The following is a 21,582-nucleotide window of genomic DNA, read 5'->3' on the forward strand; positions in this document are numbered from 1 at the left end:
TAAACTTATGTTTGTCACACCTCTGAAAGGAGTATTTGGCCAATCAGATATCATCCTGTTTCAAAAGGGCTTTTTTCTGCCCCCCATCATGAATAGGTGTTACTTCCCGTCTCTGCTTTAGCAGAGAGTACCATTTTAATTTCTATTAAATGGAATATGATACATTTTAAACAGATTTCATTCAAGCCAGGATTTAGGAATGAGGAAAATAATTAATTCGAGTCCAAATAAGGCATACTTTCAGTCAGTCATTTAAGAGTTATCACATTTACATGAATTGTAAGTGTTCTAAAGCAAAACTGGTTACAGGTAGTACTTGTGGAAACATGATGTAAAATGTATGTAGTTAAAAGATGTTTGATAAGTCCATTTAAAATAGTTTGGAACAATTTTGATGCAGTTTTAGTTGCAGAACAGTCTTGGTTTTTCTGTAAAGTTTTAGGCCCCTTAGAGAAACCAAAACAGCCTGCATTGTTTCTCTTTTCTCTTTTGATCTGGTGATCAAAGACTCTTTATCTTCTTGGATGACCATTTGGTTTGTCACTTCTCCTGCTGTCAGGAGGCATGGGGGTTATAAAATTAATTAACGTTGGTTTTCTCTGTAGACGAGCTGGAGTCGGAACCTTGATTCTGAATTAAAATTATGTTTTGAAAGAATCATCTGCATGATTCATTTGTCTGGTTCGTCCATGGTTCCTACAATATTATGCCCTTTTACATGTCTTGATCGGCTGGATCTGTGTGTGTTTGGGAAATGTCCCGCCCCTTATCATAACCACCAGTTTCAACACACTACTAACTAATTCAACCAGGCCCTGCCCCTTTATTCTGTGTATGAATTATTTAAATGAAGACTATTGCGAAGAAAACTCGAGACTACAATGGAGGCTTTTCAGGGAGTTCAGAAACACTGACACTGAAATAGAGAATATATGAACTTTGCAGAGCTTTTTCATGCCCCAACAACAACATTACACACTAAAGAATGATAAACATGGAAAGAAGCAGAATAGCTCCTCTTTTAAAATAGAGCCTTTATGTACCATCTTGCCACCCAGTTGAACTCGCAGCTTCAATTGTGTAAAAAGTAGTGTGTCTGAAAAACTCCTCCACTAAAAACGTGTGCCAGTGGTGACAGAGTTTTAATTTTTGGGTGAGCCGTCCATCTATGAGCGGTGCTTATAGAGGGGTGGTTTAGTGTGGTGTTCAGGTATAAGGACTGAAGGACGTGTTGTGAAAGACAGATGAATAGGGGGAGCTGATGGGTTTGCCGTGGGTGAGCCTTTAGAAGAGATAAAGCAGAGATCATTCAGACAATCAGCCTGTGCCCCGATGCAATCATCCCATCTCATCTGCTTTCAAGAGCTATTGGGCTTTTTATTGAGCTGTTGTGCTGCAGACAGAGGCGATCTGATAGCACTTTAACCCTCTGATAGGGTTAATATTAAACCCTAGCCTTTACTACGCTGGCAGCACTTAGTCTTACAAGACATGAGCTGAAATAGTTTTGTATAGATGAATGGGCCAAAATATCTTTAGATGCTGAGCTGCTCTCATCAGCAAGAGACCAACTACTCCCGCAAGTTAAGGATTGACTTCTAGTTTCATTTTACTAGTCATTTTCTGTCAGACCTGATAACTTCATTATTTGTGCCATCACAGCTGGCTGAGAGAATTTTTTTTTATGGCACAGCTTTCAGTTGAAATTAAGCTTTTCAAACTTTTTGATGTCAAATTATATATACAGTGCCCTCCATGAGTATTGGAACAGTAAAGACAAAATTACTTTGTTAGCTGTGGTGTCAAGACATCTATAAATATGATTAAAAGATTATTATGAGGCAGAAGTACAGAATGTCACATTTTATTACTGACTGTTTCAACACAAAATGTTTTAACAACTAAGAATTACAGCACTTTAGAGTTTCATCCCTCTGCCTAATGCACGCATAAGTACTGGGACAGTTTGACTTAAAGTAAATGTGTAAAAGCTAATATTTAATTTACACATTTGAGCTAATATTTAATTGCTTTAACACATGGAGTGAATTTGTCACCCACAGACATCACCAGACTCTTGGTTTCACATTTTGAAATGCTTTTTCAGGCCTTTAATGAAACCATTTTTAACGGTTGCTTGTTTTGGGGAGTTTCTGCTGTTTGTCATCTCTTCAGCTGGTAAAATGCTTGTTCAGTAGGATTTAAATCTGGAGACTAACTTGGAGTGTCCAGTTTGGAATGTCCTGAAAAAGATACACTATATTGCCAAAAGTATTGGGACACTCATCCAAATCATTGAATTCAGGTGTTCCAATCACTTCCATGGCCACAGGTGTATAAAATCAAGCATCTAGACATGCAGAACTCTTCTACAAACATCTGTGAAAGAATGGGTCGCTCTCAGGAGCTCAGTGAATTCAAGTGTGGTACCGTGATAGGTTGCCATCTGTGCATAAGTCCATTCGTGAAATTTCCTCACTACTAAATATTCCACAGTCAACTGTTAGTGGTGTCATAACAAAGTGGAAGCAATTGGGAACAACAGCAACTCAGTCATGAAGTGGTAAACCACGTAAAATCACAGAGCGGGTCAGCGCATGCTGAGACACACAGTGCGCAGAAGTCACCAACTTTCTGCAGAGTCAATAGCTACAGACCTCCAAACTTCCTGTGGCCTTCAGATTAGATCAAGAACAGTGTGTAGAGAAGCTTCATGGAATGGGTTTCCATGGCCGAGCAGCTGCATCCAAGCCTTACATCACCAAGTGCAATGCAAAGCGTCGGACGCACTGGTGTAAAGCACACCGTCTCTGGACTCTAGAGCAGTGGAGACGTGTTCTCTGGAGTGACCAATCACGCTTCTCTGTCTGTCAATCCGACGGGCGAGTCTGGGTTTGGCGGGAGAACGGTACTTGCCTGACTGCATTGTGCCAAGTGTAAAGTTTGGTGGAGGGGGATTATGGGATTATGGTGTGGGGTTATTTTTCAGGGGTTAGGCTTGAACCCTTAGTTCCAGTGAAAAGAACTCTTAACACTTCAGCATACCAAGACATTTTGGACAATTTAATGCTCCCAACTTTGTGGGAACAGTTTGGGGATGTTCCTGTTCCAACATGACTGCACACCAGTGCACAAAGCAAGGTCCATAAAGACATGGATGAGAGAGTTTGGTGTGGAGGAACTTGACTGGCCTGCACAGAGTCCTGACCTCAACCCCACAGAACACCTTTGGGATGAATTAGAGCGGAGACTGTGAGCCAGACCTTCTCACCAACATCACTGCCTGACCTCACAAATGCACTTCTAGAAGAATGGTCAAAAATTCCCATAAACACACTCCTAAACCTTGTGGAAAGCCTTCCCAGAAGAGTTGAGGCTGTTATAGCTGCAAAGGGTGGCCAACTCCATATTAAACCTTACGGATTAAGAATGGGATGTTATTAAAGTTCATGTGCACGTGAAAACTTTTGGCAATATAGTGTAGATCCCACTGGCAAGCTTCAGCAACCGACAACGACCAGGTCAGCTGAGAAAATCAACAGCAGTTGATGACAGACAAATGACAAGGGCTGTGGAGAGAAAAACAAAACAAAAAAAAAACTCTAAAATAAATGTCAGTAAAATCACCAGCAAACTCCAGAAAGCTGGAGTAATGCTCTCACAATCTGCTGTTCAGAGGAGACTTCACCAACAGAATTACAGAGGATACATGGCAAGATCAAACATCTGATCAGTACCAGAAATAGGAAAGCCAATTTGAATTTGCAATAACACACAGAGATGAGCCAGTCGAGTTTTAGAACAGAGTTTATTGGACAGATGAGACAAAGATTAACCTTTTCAAAGTGAGAAAGCAAAAAGTGTGGAGAAAAAAAGAAACTGCAAACAACTTCATGTGGAAAGCATGGTGGAGGTCGTGTCATGTCATGGGCATGCATGTCTGCCTCTGGAACAGGCTCATTCATCTTTATTGATGACTTAAAGAGATGACTGAAGAGAAAACATAAAGACATCATAACCTGAAGAAAAACACAAACCTATGGCTGTCAATAGAATAAAATAATTGTGATTTAAACTCATATTTTATGATCTTTCCTAAGCAGAATGAGCCAGTAATTTGAACTCTTTTATTTAATTTTATTTGCTAAATAAATTGTTCTGGCTCTGCTTACTGATTGGACAAGACACATTTGAAATCTTTGAAAAATACAGCTATAAGCCACTCAAGTCTGTGTCTTTAAACAGTAAGCAATTTGTTCATACTGAATGGGAAACTGCTGTGTGGCATGACATATTCACAACCAATAAGAAAGAACATACTGATACTGTTCTGCATAACCGTAATGATTATTATCTTTATATCTAATTGATTTTCCAGTGGAAATCCACCAATAATCATTAGGTAATTGATTGTTAGTTCTTCAATTTGAAAAAATTAGGAGAACATAAAACTTTAGAGGAGCAAATGTATCAAATAATTCATTTTTCCTTAATAAAATGGTATGAATAGACATTTACAAGCAAAAAAAAAAAAAAAAAAATACACTAGGCTTTTAAATATTTCTGCTTAAAACTGAAAACTTTATTTAATATTATGAAATTATTTATATTTTAAAGGGTAGGTAACGCACACAAATTCTACCAATCTCATGTTAATCTTGAGTTCCTGTAGAGTAGTATTGCATCCTTCATATCTCTGAAAAGTCTTTAGTTTTATCATACAGTATTTATAAAAGATAGATACGCTGTACAGTCTTTCTGAAAAAAGCAGAGCTCCTGGAGGCGTGTCTGCTGTCAGTGCCGTGGGCGGAGCTAAAGAATCACGAGCGCACGCAGCTTTTGCGTAGAGATCGTCTCCAAGCTGTGACATCATTATAAATAAAAACGTTTGTATTGTTTACATTTTATGCACTTGCGCGCCAATTGCCAACAAAACACAGACATCTGATGCAGCTTTACTCACCACCCGCGATCCGCAAATCCAGCGCCGAACTGGGACTTGTTTGCAAAGCATTCATCACTGAAATTCTGGGAACAAACAGCATACGTACACAACTCCGTTGCTGCCCTGAAAAAACAAACTGCATCCACTGTTCCCTTAACGCTGGGTTCATTGGGAAGCTGAAAAAGGTCATCTTTCCCTCACAACCAAAAACACACTCCTTCGGTGACAGGAGCTGCGTCTCATTTCAGAGGCTGCGTCCTCCAGAGGTCGCCTGCATACGTCATCAAGGTTCTCTTATTTAAGAAAAGTAACTGTAATAAAATTGACTGATATTCATTGTGAGGTGTAAAAGACTGTCCTTTCTTTCTTACGTTGCAATCTAACGGTTATTTTTCTTAAATGAGACCGATGTATGCAGCCTTCAAAGGGTGCAGCCCCTGAATTGGGACACAGCCATTGTTGAAAAATCTCTCGGCTTTTGTTTCCCGAATGAAACGTGTTGATGGGTGTGCTCTTGCTCTTGCTCTGGGTGATGTGTGTGTGCACGCTTATCAGGGAGAAGTGCCCATACAAGGAATTCCACCTTTTATTACATGATAAAGGGCCATACTCAAAAAAAAAAAACCTCTCAGAAACTTGGTGTAAAACTGGAAGTAGTGTATTTGGCACCAAAATACTTGTGTTTTGAAACTTTGGCCATGTTTAGCATGATAAAGCAACTCCTTAACAGTGTAAACAAGTCAGAATGCATGAAATAGCATTACCCCCTTTAAACATTGAATTAAAAATTGAATTACCAATAAAAACCAGAAAAAGGAAATATATTCTGCATAATGCAGGACGTTTAATTATAAAAAAGCCAGAAATGCAATAGGACTTTTATTTTGACATTTCTTTACTGCTTTCTGCCGCTCGTTCAAACAGATGAGGGAGATAAAATATGTCCTCTTACAACCATCTAAAACATATTACAATATAGTAAACTTTGTCATAATTCATCATCAGTAAATAATGCAATATGCATATGCAATAGTTGTAGACTCACACAACAGTGCTAATTAACTCATTTAATTAGTGGTTAGTTTGGTATATTTAATAATAATTATAATTATGATTATAACATTTTTGTCCTGTTATTATTTTTTGTTGTTGCAACTACAGGAAAGCATAAAGTGGCGAGAGATGAATCCACCAAGCCCATATACGGCTGCCAGGTGATTATCCAGTCCGAGCAGGAGAGGCAGATGATGAAGATTTACAGGAAAGAGGAGAAGAAGGAGAGGAAACGTGAGAAACGAGGAGACGAGGGGGAATTCTGTGAAAGCACTTTTCATTTTGACCCCATGGAGCTGAGACTGCAGAGGTGAGCATCTCTCTCTCTCTCTCTCTCTCTCTCTCTCTCTGTGTCTCTTTTTCTCTCTTTCTCATTATGGGAACAAGCACCTTTCTACATATCAGAGTGTGGCCTATTGAAAAGAAGAGAGGGAGAAAGCTTGATAAAACTGCTATCTGGAGCTTTTGCAGAAGGGATTTTCTCTTAATGTTTAATTTCACAGGATGAAAAAGAGCAATGATCTGTTTAATTAAAAAATGCTGCCGTCCAAATGAGGCAGAGCATGAGGAGAGAGATTAGAGATGAGGTGTTAATACCTCACACGTCTCCTCAGCCTTTCAATCATCCCGCTGCAAGACAACAAACAAACAAAAATAACTCTGAAAAATCCTGCTTTATATAAGATTCATGAGAAACGCACATGCGTCATACCCAAGACTGCTAAACATGCCACCCAGATGTCTTTTTTTAGTGTTTTAAGCATTTTATTGGACTAATAGGAGATTTGAGTGTTAATACATTTTGTATACTGTCAAACTATATTTAATAAATATTAGTGTATGTAGGGATAATTATGCCCTCAGAAAGGTAACAGCTCTGTGTGTTCAAATCTTTTGATATTACAAAGTGCTTTCTAGAAAGAGAATTTAATGTCTGGTATTCCCACAAATATCCACTCTGTAATTATCATTTTATTTGGAAACAAAATCCTGCTGTTTGACATTGTCCTGTTGTGTGAGGTCTGACATTTAACAGTTGTTTCAAACATAATAAAAATGATTAAGCACACACAAAAACAGGACACATTTACTTTACCAGAAGAGTTTGCTACCTGAAAGGATGATGGTTTCATTATGATGATGATTTTTAATAGAGTATTATTTTGCTTTAGTAAGAAATAGTTATGATGGTAACAGAGTTGACACATAAGCTGGGGACGCAACTTCAAATCTTTTAAAGGGTGAATAAAAATGTACTAAAAACTTAAATCTGAACTCGACAATGCAAGCATTCACTCACATTTGTGACTAAAAATAGTTCATCCTGGTGATCGTGTCTTATGTTGTCTCATGCTTTACAATTAGCATTTATCTGAAATAGAAAGCTTTTGCAACTTTTTACACTACTGTTCAAAAGTTTGGGATCAGTAAGAATTTATTTAAGTAAATTAAATATATTTATACTTTTATTCAGCAAGGATGCATTAAATTGATCAAAAGTGACAGTAAAGACATTTATACTGTTACAGAAGATTCTGTTTCAAATAAATGTTGTTCTTTTGAACTTTATATTCATCAAATAATCCTGAAAAAAATGTACACAACTGTTTCCAACATTGATAATAATAATAAATGTTTCTTGAGCTGCAAATCATCATATTAGAATGATTTCTGAAGGATCATGTGACACTGAAGACTGGAGTAATGATGCTGAAAATTCAGCTTTGATCACAGAAATAAATTACATCAAAATAGAAAACAGTTATTTTAAATTGGAGAAGTTTTGACATGCCCTGACGTGTGCTTTTTTCATTTGTTCATAAACACATTAATGACACAAGTGTCATTACACTGTATTCAACACAAACTAGGCTACCATAATATGTGAGGAACATGTATGTACATTTTTGTATTTTTGAAGGGACAACGTTTATGCGTGGTTATTGAAGAAAAAAAAAAAAAAAAACTTAAGTCACTGAAATAAGGCAAAAAAAAAATATAATTATTATACATAATATATAATGTATATATATATAGTATATAATGTATATATGTGTTCACAAGACTTCTGGGTATTGGAGATTGTAGACTAGAGTTTTTGCTTCAAAATTATGTAAAAAATATCCTGCCTACTCGTTCATGTAAAACAATAAGAGAGATTTACATTTTGTAAGACACTTTTTGTCAAGAAGCACAGTATGCATGGAGGCGTGAATCATCATAAATAATGGGTAATTCACAACTGAGAAGACAAAAGAATCGCATAATGAGTTGTAATGACCTGCACAAATAATGAGGCCTTTCAGTCAGGTAGGCTTTGAAAAAACCCTCTGTGATCATGTCTCTAGTTCATCATAGTCTATATCAAACATACAGAAAAACAGCAATACTGTGAAATATTACAATTTAAAATAATGGTATTCTATTATATACTTTAAAATATAATGTATTTCTGTGATGCAAAGTGTCTGAACAATTATTTCATATAGCCTTTTATCTTAAAAGCATGCACATTAGGAGAAATATTGATTGATTCTCATATGTTTGTCAATTTTCTATAGAGAAGTAATATTTATTCAATATTTATTGTCATCACTATGAATGCTGGATACTGTGTTTTCAGTTCATACTTGCAGCCGGAGGGTGCTCTGTACAACTTTAGTCCACAAATTAATCTAAAGAAGAACAGGTCATGTGACAATCCAGGAACTAACCGAACTAACAGAGGCTTCCAGAGATCGCTAACTATGGCTATGTAAAACACTTTTCAAGAAAATAAATACACGATTGAGACGATGTATGCATGTATTGACTGAATTTGCCTTTGAATAGTGCTGGCTCCGTGGGCGTGGCCACATTAGCGGGTAATGAGCTGAATCACAGACTTCTGACATGTGTCTCTTTTCATACAGATTACATAAACAGAGAATATTAGGTTTCAGTTTGACTTTCACGATTTAAAACCTGACATTTCAGCGTTTCTTTAGACATAAGTCTCTTTTTTTGTCATTAGTATTCACTAAGTTACAGTTCATTTTCTGAGAACTGTCAGATTGGACTTTGTTCAGAGGGAGACGAGAGATCACGCATCATGTTGTGCTTTTTGTAAAATAAAGAAAACAGATAAAAGAAGATATTCAACAGATTAAAATGGTGTATAGCTCTTAATTGTATGTGCAACATTGACAGAGTATTTTGAGTCTCTTTCACACTAAGAAAAAAAAAACGTTAAATATGTGTTAAATATATTTAAAAATAGAAAACTTATATTTTGATTTTTCCTTTAATATTGTCATGAAGCAACTAATATGCTTAAACCCTTTGCTCAGTACTGTATATAAATGAAGAGCACCAGCCTTGCTTCAGTCGAGCCATATCAGTGTGCATGCTGAAGTGTTGTCTTTCCTGTGTTAGGAGACAAAGGTGTGTTTCTCAAACAGTGTAAGGACACTAACAACTGACTTACAGCAGAGCACTTGAGCCAGGCAATCAGTTGTGTCATTTTAAACTCTGAAATATAATCCTGAGAGCTCAAGATCAGCTTTAGGGTCTCTGTGAATGGCCGATCACTGTTACCTGGTTCATGACCTGAACGTATGTGCAGATCTGATAGCAGAGCAGCATACACACGGATCAGGTTTATCTTAATCCCAAAGTTTTCTTTCTCTCCATTAATCAGCATTTCTCTCCTGACGTTATGACTTTGTACTTGAGTAGCTGTAATCTCTTAACTGCGTCACACAAACTCTTGGCAACATTGTTCCATCTCTTCCATTTTTATTTCATCTATGAAACAAAGGCCTGGACCAGTGGAACAACATGTCCAATGCAATCTGCACGACAGTATGTGCATTGTGCAGTTAGAAAAATGTGCACTGTGATGATAACATTTACATCATGTGTATTGTATGTGTACCCTAGCATATGCGTAAAAACTGTAAAAGAATATTTTAGGTTTGACTTGAAGTCTAGTGCTCTTTTGTGGCTTATAGCTGAGAAACACCAAACGGACGGTTGGTCATCGGGCCATCATTGAGCATCTGACAGCCTTGTTTTTTGCTAGTTGGCCTTTGGCTGTAGTGTTTGCAGTGCATTTAGCACAGCTTTTTGGCTCAGATGCAGAGGTGATTATACTAGATATCATCATGCAAAATTATTCAAATATGGGCAAAAGAATGCTGTCACACTCCAGGGTTTGTTTTGTTTTCTTTTAATTGTAATATATGTAAATGATTCAGCTTGTCTTCTTAATTAAAAATGTAATTATTTTAAACAGTAACAACCCTAACCCTTCCTCCATATTTGATTTTCAGCCAAATTGAAATTCTCTTTTGGTCAAAAGTCTTTTTGCCATTTCAGATTTAGACTGGTACACAATTTTGGTACACAATGAAAGACTAAAATTTTACAAACTATCCTGTGTTTAAATGTGTGTTAATGGAAGTGAATGAAACGCATACAATACATTTGCTGTCATGCTTACATAAATGGCACTTTGCATGAATGAGGTGTGAGATACGGTTTGAAATTCCTGTATTCTTTAGCAAAGTATCAGTGAAAGGAGGCACTTAACCTTTAGAAAATGACTGTAAATGTTTGGAGGTCAAACAGAATATTGTTTGAGCTGCATTATTATATTGTTTTATTTATGAGGTTTGCCATTTTTGCAGCTTTGTTACCAAAATGTCTAAATACAGTGTAAATCTCTGATTTTTATTAGTTATTAGTATCGAGAAATAAATGCATAAATAAGCATAAAATAAAGTAACTCATTTGAAGTAATTGATTTACTCCAAAATTTATCACATTTAGTGCTTAAATTTATATATATTAAAAATACATTTGTTATATTTTGCATTTAAATTAGATTTTGTATAGTCAAATATATAGTATACTAATTGTTATAGTACAACAATTCAGTAACTACCATTTATTCTAGTCAAGAACCACCTATTTGGGAAGAAACCCTCTGACACGAAATGACCAATCACAGTTACAATTTACATGACATTTAAGGAGTGGGCTGATCTAAAATCCACGATATTGCAGTCTGAGGCCCTGTCCAAATGGATCCCTAAGCCCTCACAATCTTCCTCTGAGTCCACACTTTAGTGACGCAATGTGGAGCTTGCTTTAGTGCCACCTCAGCAAAAGCATGCATCGAGGGTGCATATCGACCGCAAAGGGGGCGCTTGCGATCACCCTTCTGAAACCTAAAATAACAAATCGGACACCCTTAACCGCGGCAGCCATTGTAAGTCCACAAGACCGCAAGTGCCATGAAGTTTGCCATTTGGGACAGGACCTGATATAAATCCGTGCACCCTTACTCCCTAAAGCCAACCAATCACATTGGAGCTTGCAATTTTGATAACGTGTTCTCCATTTTGCCTCCAGAATGTACAAAGTGTGCCATGAACATGCCGTCTGAGATTTATGAAAAGGTTTAACATGTCTTTAAAATGGTTTGGCATTGTTGAATAACAAGAGTTCAGTACATGGAAATGACATACAGTGAGTCTCAAACTCCATTGTTTCCTCCTTCTTATGTAAATTTGATTTGTTTAAAAGACCTCCAAAGAACAGGTGAATCTCAACTGTCACGTAACATTCGGGATCATTAATATGTACATCCCCAATATTTGCATATGCCAGCTCATGTTCAAGGCATTAGACAAGGGCAGCCAGTATTAACGTCTGGATCTGTGCACAGCTGAATCATCAGACTAGGTAAGCAAGCAAGGACAACAGGGAAAAATGGCAGATGGAGCGATAATAACTGACATGATCCATGATAACATGATATTTTTACTGATATTTGTGAATTGTCTTTCTAAATGTTTCGTTAGCATGTTGCTAATGTACTGTTAAATGTGGTTAAAGTTACCATCGTTTCTTACTGTATTCATGGAGACAAGAGCCGTCACTATTTTCATTATTAAACACTTGCAGTCTGTATAATTCATAAACACAACTTCATTCTTTATAAATCTCTCCAACAGTGTGTAATGTTAGCTTTAGCCACGGAGCACTATCAAACTCATTCAGAATCAAATGTAAACATCCAAATAAATACTATACTCACATGATCTGATGCATGACGAACATCTTGTAAAGATCTATTTGAGGGTTATATTAGCTGTGTGAACTTTGTTTATGCACTGTATTATAGTCGAGACCTCAGGGGGCAGGGAGCGTGAGGATTTAAAGGAGCCGCAGCCTGAATCGGTGCATAGTTATTGATGCCCCAAAATAGGCAGTTACAAAAATTAATTAAAAAAAAATCTATGGGGTATTTTGAGCTGAAACTTCACAGACACATTCAGTGGACACCTTAGACTTATATTACATCTTGTGAAAAAGCATTTTAGGGCACCTTTAATGTGATTTGTTACCGATATTTCAATGATAGATGACTGTTTTAAATGGCTCAGAACTTATTAGTTATATTATCAAAAAATATATGCTCTCATATTTTCCTGTGTTAGGTGAGACGAAATGCTGCTCTGTGTTTGTTGGGTCTCGATTGCCTGTGAAGTCTGTTGATGTGAATCTCTGTATTTGTGTGTAGGGAGCAGGCCTTGCTGACGGCACGCTATTCCCCAGTGTTAGGCCGACACAGAGACTACGAGCGCATTCGTTACCCTCACGTTTATGATTCTTACGCGGAAGCCATCATGACCTCTGCATTCGTCGGAGGAGCCAAGGTAAAAGCACACACCCGCTGCTCACACTAATCTGACTCTTGTGTCTGGACACAGGGGAAAAATAAATCTCCACTCTTAAATGCGAAATCTCTCCCCAGTGCTTTGTTTACTCAGCGTCATGCCAATCTGTTCAATTATATCACATTATCACACACTACATTACCCAGAGCCTTTGTTTTTAATCCAGTTTTTATGACGTCTTAATTAAAATTCCTGCTGCAGGCCATCTTCCAGTGATTGAAATGAATTCATTTGGGCCTCATCTTTTTCCTGAGGGTGGGGTGGGGTGGGACAGGTGGTTTAGGGCCAATACATTCTAGAGCTTTCCATGTTGTGTTGCTCGCTATGTGAATAAGTGTGTGTACATAGACTTTAAAGGTAGAAGATCTCAATACCTGAAAGAATTTTAATTTGAGCCCACCTTGAGGTCAACTGAGTGTGTATAACAATTGTTGATTGCATCGTTACACCAATAGGTGGCGACAAATGTCTGTTAAAAATGTTTTTGTCATTGAATCTTTCATTCAAGAGATTTGTTCAAAAACGCAGATTCATCCAATAATGAAACAAGTGTTTGAGTTAGTCATTGAATCATCATTCAAAACGTTTTTTTTTTTTTTTTAATAATTCAGATTAAATAAACATTTTAATATACTGCAGCAATTAAGATTTTGTGAGAACCTCTAGTAATTACATGTTATTTTGTTTAGTTGTCAGTTCAGAATCATGGGGGAATCGTGATATTTTTTTATAAACTAAAAAATCGTGATTCTCAGTTTGTTGAGAAACTTGCAGCTGTAAATTGTAAGGAGGTAAGTGCCGAAGTTTTGTCCAGAAGAAGAATATGTATGAGAAATAACAATCATGCTTTGCTTTGCAAGCACCACTACTACTACTACTACTACTACTACTACAAATTATTATTTTTATTATTATTATTATTGAGTAGGGGTGTAACAGTACATGTGTTCATCCCAAACCATACGTTATGGATGTCGTGGTTCGTTTCATACAGTCAGACGGCGAATACAGTCAATCACAGGCGATTCACACTCCAATCCAGAAGGGGGCTTACGCAGTAACGTAACAATGTTTGCTAACCACCAAAAAAAAAAAAAAAAAAAAAAAAAAGTGCAGAAGAAGAACAGATGATCTAGATATGAGTGTAATCTCTCAACCAGTGTTTCAATTGCTGAAAGACCTCAATAAAACAGCTTGAGAATAATATCTCGCATAGCATTACATTTACCCCAGGCAAGTCATCTAGTGTCTACAGCGTGTTAGTTCACTAGAGAAATGAATACATGCACTATATTACCTGACATATTCATTTTATTTACTTTACCTGTTAGTAATGTCTTAATTATTTAATATACGTTTAAATAAATTTGCATTGACAGTAACTGTGTAAATGATTATATTTAAAAAATTAATTGGAGTGATAATTGTATAATTCGATTTAGAAGTTAATGCAAAACCTGCCTTATGTGCAATACATGTTATTTTTTTATTATTTGAGTGTTGAGACATGTAATAGTTTGGGCTCTGTTGTTAATTGTAACCTTTAATATTATAATATACAAGGAAGGGCTCCATATATAGTTTACAGCATTAGCTGAGATAGATTTTTTCTTTTATCCTTAAGAAAATGTTAATTATAGTTTAATTTATTTATAGAGAGAGACAAAGTTTGTTCAATAAACCACTGTTTAATAAATTTTGTTTAATTTTTTGTTAACTGTTTAATAAAATGAAGAAAAAGCAATTTTATGTTTAGTTTTCTCCCCCCTGCTGTACCGAACCGTGACATCAATACTGAGATACCATCACGTTTGTGTACCGTTACACCCCTATTATTGAGCTCTGTTTGAATGCTTACAATGACAAAACAATGATTTGGTCTCTGGCAATATGTTTAGATCGACAACATGTGATTAAGATGAGTAGCATTGCCAGATATGATGACGTATGATGCTGTCTACTGTGATCAGCAGCTGATTATGACACATTCATTAGTTCGGCATATGCTCTCAGTTTGGTGAAAATGAGTTGTAATTATAGGAGCTGGAGGAAGTGCAGCATGCTAAAATTAGATATTTATTCTCCTAATTCTATAAATGATTTTCATAAGAGAATGTATAGCAAGCCCAGCTCAACCTGCTGCATTCTGCTACTCAAAGCAAACATACAAAAGATGTGCTGATTGCGTTATGACTGATATTTCTTATCACCGAATCACTGCGTTTTCAGTTAATTTCAGCAGTAATAAAGCCCACTGGTGGCCGCAGCCCTCAACGTTGGTCTGCACCGTTTAGTTTGAGATGGTTGCTGAGAGCTAATGCATGATGAAGGTTTAATTGTATGTGTTTTTTTGTGTAATTATGTCCTCTCTGCTGTGCCGGCAGATGCTGCTGCCCGAGGGGATCAGAAGAGAGAATAATAAGATGTACGAGGAGGTTCAGATCCCCCCCAACGAGCCCATGCCCATTGGGTTTGAGGAGAAACCCGTGTACATCTCGGAGCTGGACGAGGTCAGTGGCGGCTTATTTACAGCTGTTGACATTTATCAGTGCTTGTGTTCACACTGCATGAGCTCTTCTCAACTAATCCCACTCATTCCTCCTGTTCATATTGACTGATGGCATTATGCCTAAAATCTCCTCCAAATGGTGTCAGATGCAGCATGTGATGGTTTGCAGCAGCGAGTTATGTTTGTGTTCTGTTCTGTGGATTGGAGAACTGTCTTAATTTGTTTTATGCACACTACAAGATATCAGCCTGTTTATGGTGTGATCCGTGTGACATAGGGTGTTGTGATGATTCGTAAATTACTGTTTTATCTCGTGTAGTGTGTCATAGTGGACGGCAACTGATGCCACGTCTGCAGTGCTTCACAATGTCACGACTGAAAGACTTGCATGTTTAAATTTTTTTACGGGCCTCCATGACGGGTTCTGTCACATCTGTGACATTGACCAACAGGAGCACAGCTTTCAAACGTGGCGAAACGAAAGAGAGACGATAGTATTGGTGCTGCTAGGTGAAGTTATGCGATGGAGGAAAGGTTTGTGGAGTGATGGCAATAACACTTCAGCCTTTATGATGTTTCCTTGAGGCACTGCCACCACAGAGTGAAAAAAGATAAATGTTGTGAACGATAGCAGAGGTGTTTCAGTAACCCGGTCAGAACTGGAATTAACATTAAGCTACGGTAGCTGTTTGTTTACGCTCTTTCTGGAAGTCAGTCCGTCTAGCCTTCTCAATGATGTCACACACATCATTTAAAGGGGACCTATTATGCACAATTCACTTTTGCATGGTGTTTGGACATAAATGTGTGTTGGCAGTGTGTGTACACAACCACCCTATAGTGATAAAAATCTTGGTTTTCCAGAAAATTCTCCCTCAGTTCTGTCGAAATTCGTTTATGTCTGTGCAAATCATTTCATTCGGACTGCTTTGTGAACGAATATCAATACAAAGAGACAATAAAAAACAGAGACTGTGCTAAAATGTGCTACTCAAAGATATACAAGTAAAAACTGTTCGTGATCCCGCTTAAAGACTCCAGAGTGATACTGGATACGGCAGTAATTAAGGTGAGAGCACTTTATTACAGTTCATCTGAGTTTATTTACCGATATAAAGTTTATTAAGCACCACCCAAAAAGGCATAAGGTCTTTATATATTCGTTTACTGTTAGTTGTATTGAGTGTTTCTGTGTTCTTCGCTATGCATGTTGGTAATACAAGGAAAAGAGAGAGAGTTTATGGATAATATTTTAACTCCCTGAGGTCTAAAAACGCGCCAGCACGTTTTGTAGGATTTTTTTCACATTGCAGCAAAACAGACTTAAATTACTCCGTCATTTTTTATCATAGAGACATAAGTAATATATCAATTGAAACTACAGAATGTCTTCTTTTATTTGTGTACACTCAGAGTAAAAACACAATGTTGTGCTTTTTGTAAAATAAAGAAAACTAACATGGTGCGTGATCTCTCCTCTCCCTCTGAACGAAGTCCAATCTGATAGTTCTCAGAAAATGAACTGTAACTTAGTGAATACTAATGACAACAAAAATGACACTTGCGTCTAAAGAAACGTTGAAATGTCAGGTTTTAAATCGTGTAATTCAAATCGAAAACAAACATTCTGTGTTTATGTAATCTGTATGAAAAGAGAGCCATGTCAGAAGTCCTTGATTCAACTCATTATCCGCTAATGCGGCCACGCCCACGGAGCCAGCGCTATTCAGACGCAAATTCAGAGGCAATACATGCATTCATCGTCTCAATCATGTATTTATTGTCTTGAAAAGTGTTTATTTGGATGTTAAAGCCATGGTTAGCGATCTCTAGAAGACATGCCGTTAGTTCCTAGTTCCTTTTCTTCTTTATATGAATTTGTGGCCTAAAGGTGTACAGAGAGCGCCCTCCGGCTGCAAGTATGAATTAAAAACAGTATCCAGCACTCATAGTGATGACAATAAATATTACTTCTAGGGCTGTAGTCAACCAAAGAAATGCTTAGTCGACCAAAGTCCTGTCCTGCGCAACGATCAGTCAACTAAAAAAAAAAAAAAAAAAAAAAAACACAGACGCGATGTCTTTTTTGATTGAACATTTATTAAACAATTATAATAGAGCATTTATAAAACAACAACGAAAAACATCAATAATACATAAAACTATAATAATAATACAATTCTTTGGAAATTAGGTTATTTTTTAAACTGCAAAGTGAGGAGTTCTGTCCTAGGTCTATAGTGACCGTCACAATCGCGCACCTGACCACACCACACGCTACAAAAAATATAACTGCAAAAACTGCCAAATAATGAAAAATCCTAACAAAAGCTCTCGATTATACAGGCTGTATATTCTTCTTTACTTTCAAAGCTATGGGTTAACTTTTGTCCAAACGATCTAGGCGTTTTAAAACAAACACAAACAAACGCCTGTGGCATTGCCTGTGGATGTGCCTAGAACATAACCAATAAAATATATAAACTTTTCGACATTAGACATAGCAAAGCTGTCTGACACATTTATATCTCGCTTACCGCTTTTAGGTGATCGGTCATATTGGTCGTTGAGCTATGGTAAGTTAGCTTTAGGCTGCATAGCTTGCACTCCACAGTCTTGTCGTCTTTTTTTGTAAAATGCAGCCAAACAAAAGATTTACATTTCTTGGACATTTTTTCGACTAAAGCCCAAAACAAGTAGCGTTCTAACTGAATGAACTACCTATATTCCTTAAGGAGCGCGAAGCAGCAGTGCAGCCAGCCACAGGTGCGGTTCCCGAGTGTTCACGTGGTGCGCTTAACTACGGCGCCGTTATAAAATAGCCTAAATTAAAGCATTTAAAGTTTGGTATAAAACATAGGCTAATTATATTTAGAATACAGTAATATATAACTGCTAATAAAAGGAATAAATATCAAGGAGTAAATCAATGAAAATTTCTTTATTGGTAAAAAAAAAAAAAAAAAAATTTGCAACTGGTCGACCAATGAGAATGTCAGTCGACCAAAACGGCATCGACCGATTAGTCGACTAAACGACTAAAGTTGACAGCCCTAATTACTTCTAAGTATAGAAATTTGACATACATATATAAGAATCTGTCAATATTTCTCCAAATGTGCATGCTTTTAAGCTAAAAGCCTATATGAAATGCCATAGAGGTAACATAATTGTTCAGACACTTTGCATCACAGAAATACATTATATTTTAAAGAATATAATAGAATACCATTATTTTAAATTGTAATAATATTTCACAGTATTGCTGTTTATGATGAGCTGAGACATGATTACAGAGGGTTTTTTTCACAGCCTACCTGGCTGAAAGGCCTCATTAATATGCAGGTAATTTCAGGTCATTATTATGTGATTCTTTTGTCTTCTTAGGTGTAAATGGCCCATTATTTATGCAGATTCACGCCTCCTCGCATACTTATAGACAAAAAGTGTCTTACAAAATTTAAATCTCTCATGTTTTATATGAAAGAGTAGTCAGCATAATTTTTACATAATTCTGAACCAAAACTCTAGTCTACAACTCCCAATAACCAGAAGTCTTGTGAACACAGATTTAATATACTTTTTTTGGCCTTATTTCAGTGACTTAAGTTTTTTGTTTTTTCAATAACCACGCATAAACATTATTCCTTCAAAAACACAAACATGTACATGCATGTTCCTCACATATTATTGTAGCCTAGTTTGTGCTGAATACAGTGTAATGACACTTTTTCCATTAATATGTTTATGAACAACTGAAAAAGAGGCTCTTACAGTGATTTTCTAGAGTGAAAACGGACGCTTCATCTTTTGTGTGAAGTACAATAAACGTCATAAAACTCATCTGTAAAGTTTTGGACATCATTCGGATGGTACAACAGGCTTGCAGTGATATAGTGGATAAAAACAAGAAGACAATATAAATTATAACCGTAATTTAAAGGGCACCTATTATGCCCCTTTTTACAAGATGTAATATTGGTCTTGGGTGTCCCCAGAATGTATTTGTGAAGTTTCAGCACAAAATACCCCACAGTTAATTTATTATAACCATTTGAAAATGTCAAATTCAAATTTTTGGGGCCTGTTTTGAAAAGAGCTGTTTTGGTGTGTACCACCTTAAATATAAATGAGCTGCATATCCCCGCCCTGCCTTTGGATGAGGGCGTAACTTGCATACCTATGGCAATAAACAGTCGGTAATGCAGAATGGCTGAGAATGAGAGACCCGCTGTTTTGTATGGCATTCAGCCGTACATGTTTGAACCGGAATCAGACCCAGATGATGAAGAGACTCCGGCAGAAGAAACACAATTGAGAATGGAGCAGGACGTCTCTGAATGGTTATTTGATACATTTATGTACTTAAAGAGTTTTAATCGCGTCCCCTTTGCAATTATGGATGTGCAACACACACACACACACACCCACACACACACACACACACACACACACACACACACACACACACACACACACACACACACACACACACACACACACACACACACACACACACACACACACACACACACACACACACTGTGATAACGTTTGCGCAATTTTTTGAAACTACAAACACAAATGCTGTGATAACGTTTGCTAAGTACGTTAGATACACACTATACAAACAAGGTTTAAATTATATACACAGACATTCTACGACGACGACAACAACTTTAGACGCATTTGTTATTGAATTGGCTGACATCGACTGAAATGACTACATTATTTGCTCAAAAAACATTAAATACACTTACTTCTTCTGGAGGTGACGTTGGATCGCGAACAGTAGGCAACGATCCACACTTGAGGATTAACTTTGAAGCAAGACCTGCTTTGAATTGACCCTCGTTCTCAAAACAGTCAGTCAAAAAATGATTCGCGCAAACATAAACGTATTTTGGAATTTTGAGTGGCGCCTTTCCTTCGTAAATGAACTGCGTTTTCAGTGGCTCTGATGTCGGAAGTAAGTGAAAACTACTATGTTAATTATTACATCCCACAACAGAACACTTATGTTTCTTAGGAGACATTACCGGCTGTTGTTGAAACAATGGAGGATGGTTGACAGATCACCGACGGCGGGGTCTATGCCAAAACCAGATTGTCAATCAAACCACGTGGGTGGGGCTTAGCGCAATTCTACGTCACAGTGAGAGCAATCTTAGAACAGGGCGTTCTGAGACAGTGCTTATGAATTATTGAGATTGTAAAAAAAAACACTGGGTGGATTTTCTCATTCTAGGGTGGTTTTGCTCACACACTGCAAACACACATTTATGGTCAAACACCATGTAAAAGTGAATTTTGCAAAATAGGTGCCTTTTAACTAAACTATACTGGTTATATCTCCATGCAGCATATATTCACAGTTTCTGACATTATTGTGCATCCTGACTGAATCCTGACACCAGAGAATCAGCTCTTGAAGCTCCGCCCTCTTAGGCCGAGCGCAGCAGCTCATTTGCATTTAAAGGGCACACACTGAAACGGCTTGTAAGAAAAAAAAAATATCTGCGAGGTATTTCAAGCTAAAACTTCACATACACACTCTAGGGACATCAGAGACTTATTTTACATCTTGTTAAATAGGGCATAATAGGTCCCCTTTAAGACGGCAAGTGATGATTGTTCGGCAAGCAACGTGTAGTCTGACATGTTTCTTGTCCACAACACAACAATAATTTAGGAGTCAAAATTGCAAAATCCTACACAGTGAGTATCATAATAGACAAAAATATACGTTTTATTGTAGCTTCATGCATTCTTTTTTTTTATCAACACTTGAATGTGGGTAAGTTTCATTAAAAGCACCATTTTAAACAAAAAGCTGAGAAAATCACGCTTTTGTCAAAGACTACATCTGGATCGGATTAAGAACCATGATCAAAACACAGATGGAGCAGATCGAGTCCATCAACAACCCCAAATCATCACAGTCCTATACCTCATCCTGGGTCGACATTTCATTCAGTAACGTTAGGCAGTTTTGATTTATATGATGTTTAATGTTGATGATCGTTTTATTCTACATATGCATCTGCTTACTTATGCTATCACTTGTTTCTGCTCTTCTTCGGCTGTGTTTTGATCAGGAGATCCAGTACTCTTTCAGAAGATGTGTAATAACGCCCCCTACCATATATCAGTGAAAGCACAGAAAACCAGAAAATTCCGTCAATGGTGGGGAAAGAGTTAAAGGCACAATATGTATGATTTTTGGATTCAAATATCCAAAAACCACTAGAACAATGCTATATATTTTGTTGACTTGTGTACTAACATTATCCCAAATGTTTCCAGCAATGTTTAAATCCAGCTTTTTTAACCAGTGTAATGACCTG

The 21,582-nt window shown here is 37.0% G+C and overlaps 1 protein-coding gene across 2 annotated transcripts in view; it reads left to right on the plus strand.

The window, feature by feature from the left end:
- The window catches only part of ascc3 (activating signal cointegrator 1 complex subunit 3), a 260,611-nt gene that overhangs the window by 51,631 nt on the left and 187,398 nt on the right, over positions 1-21,582 (plus strand). For both annotated transcript variants that reach the window (XM_067399556.1, XM_067399566.1), the window contains exons 6-8: positions 6,107-6,308; positions 12,570-12,705; positions 15,111-15,236. In XM_067399556.1, the coding sequence (XP_067255657.1) occupies positions 6,107-6,308; positions 12,570-12,705; positions 15,111-15,236 (464 nt within the window). The remainder of the gene's footprint in view (positions 1-6,106; positions 6,309-12,569; positions 12,706-15,110; positions 15,237-21,582) is intronic.

This window comes from Chanodichthys erythropterus, chromosome 2 (genome assembly GCF_024489055.1).
Source record: "Chanodichthys erythropterus isolate Z2021 chromosome 2, ASM2448905v1, whole genome shotgun sequence".
Taxonomy (NCBI): Eukaryota; Metazoa; Chordata; class Actinopteri; order Cypriniformes; family Xenocyprididae; genus Chanodichthys; species Chanodichthys erythropterus.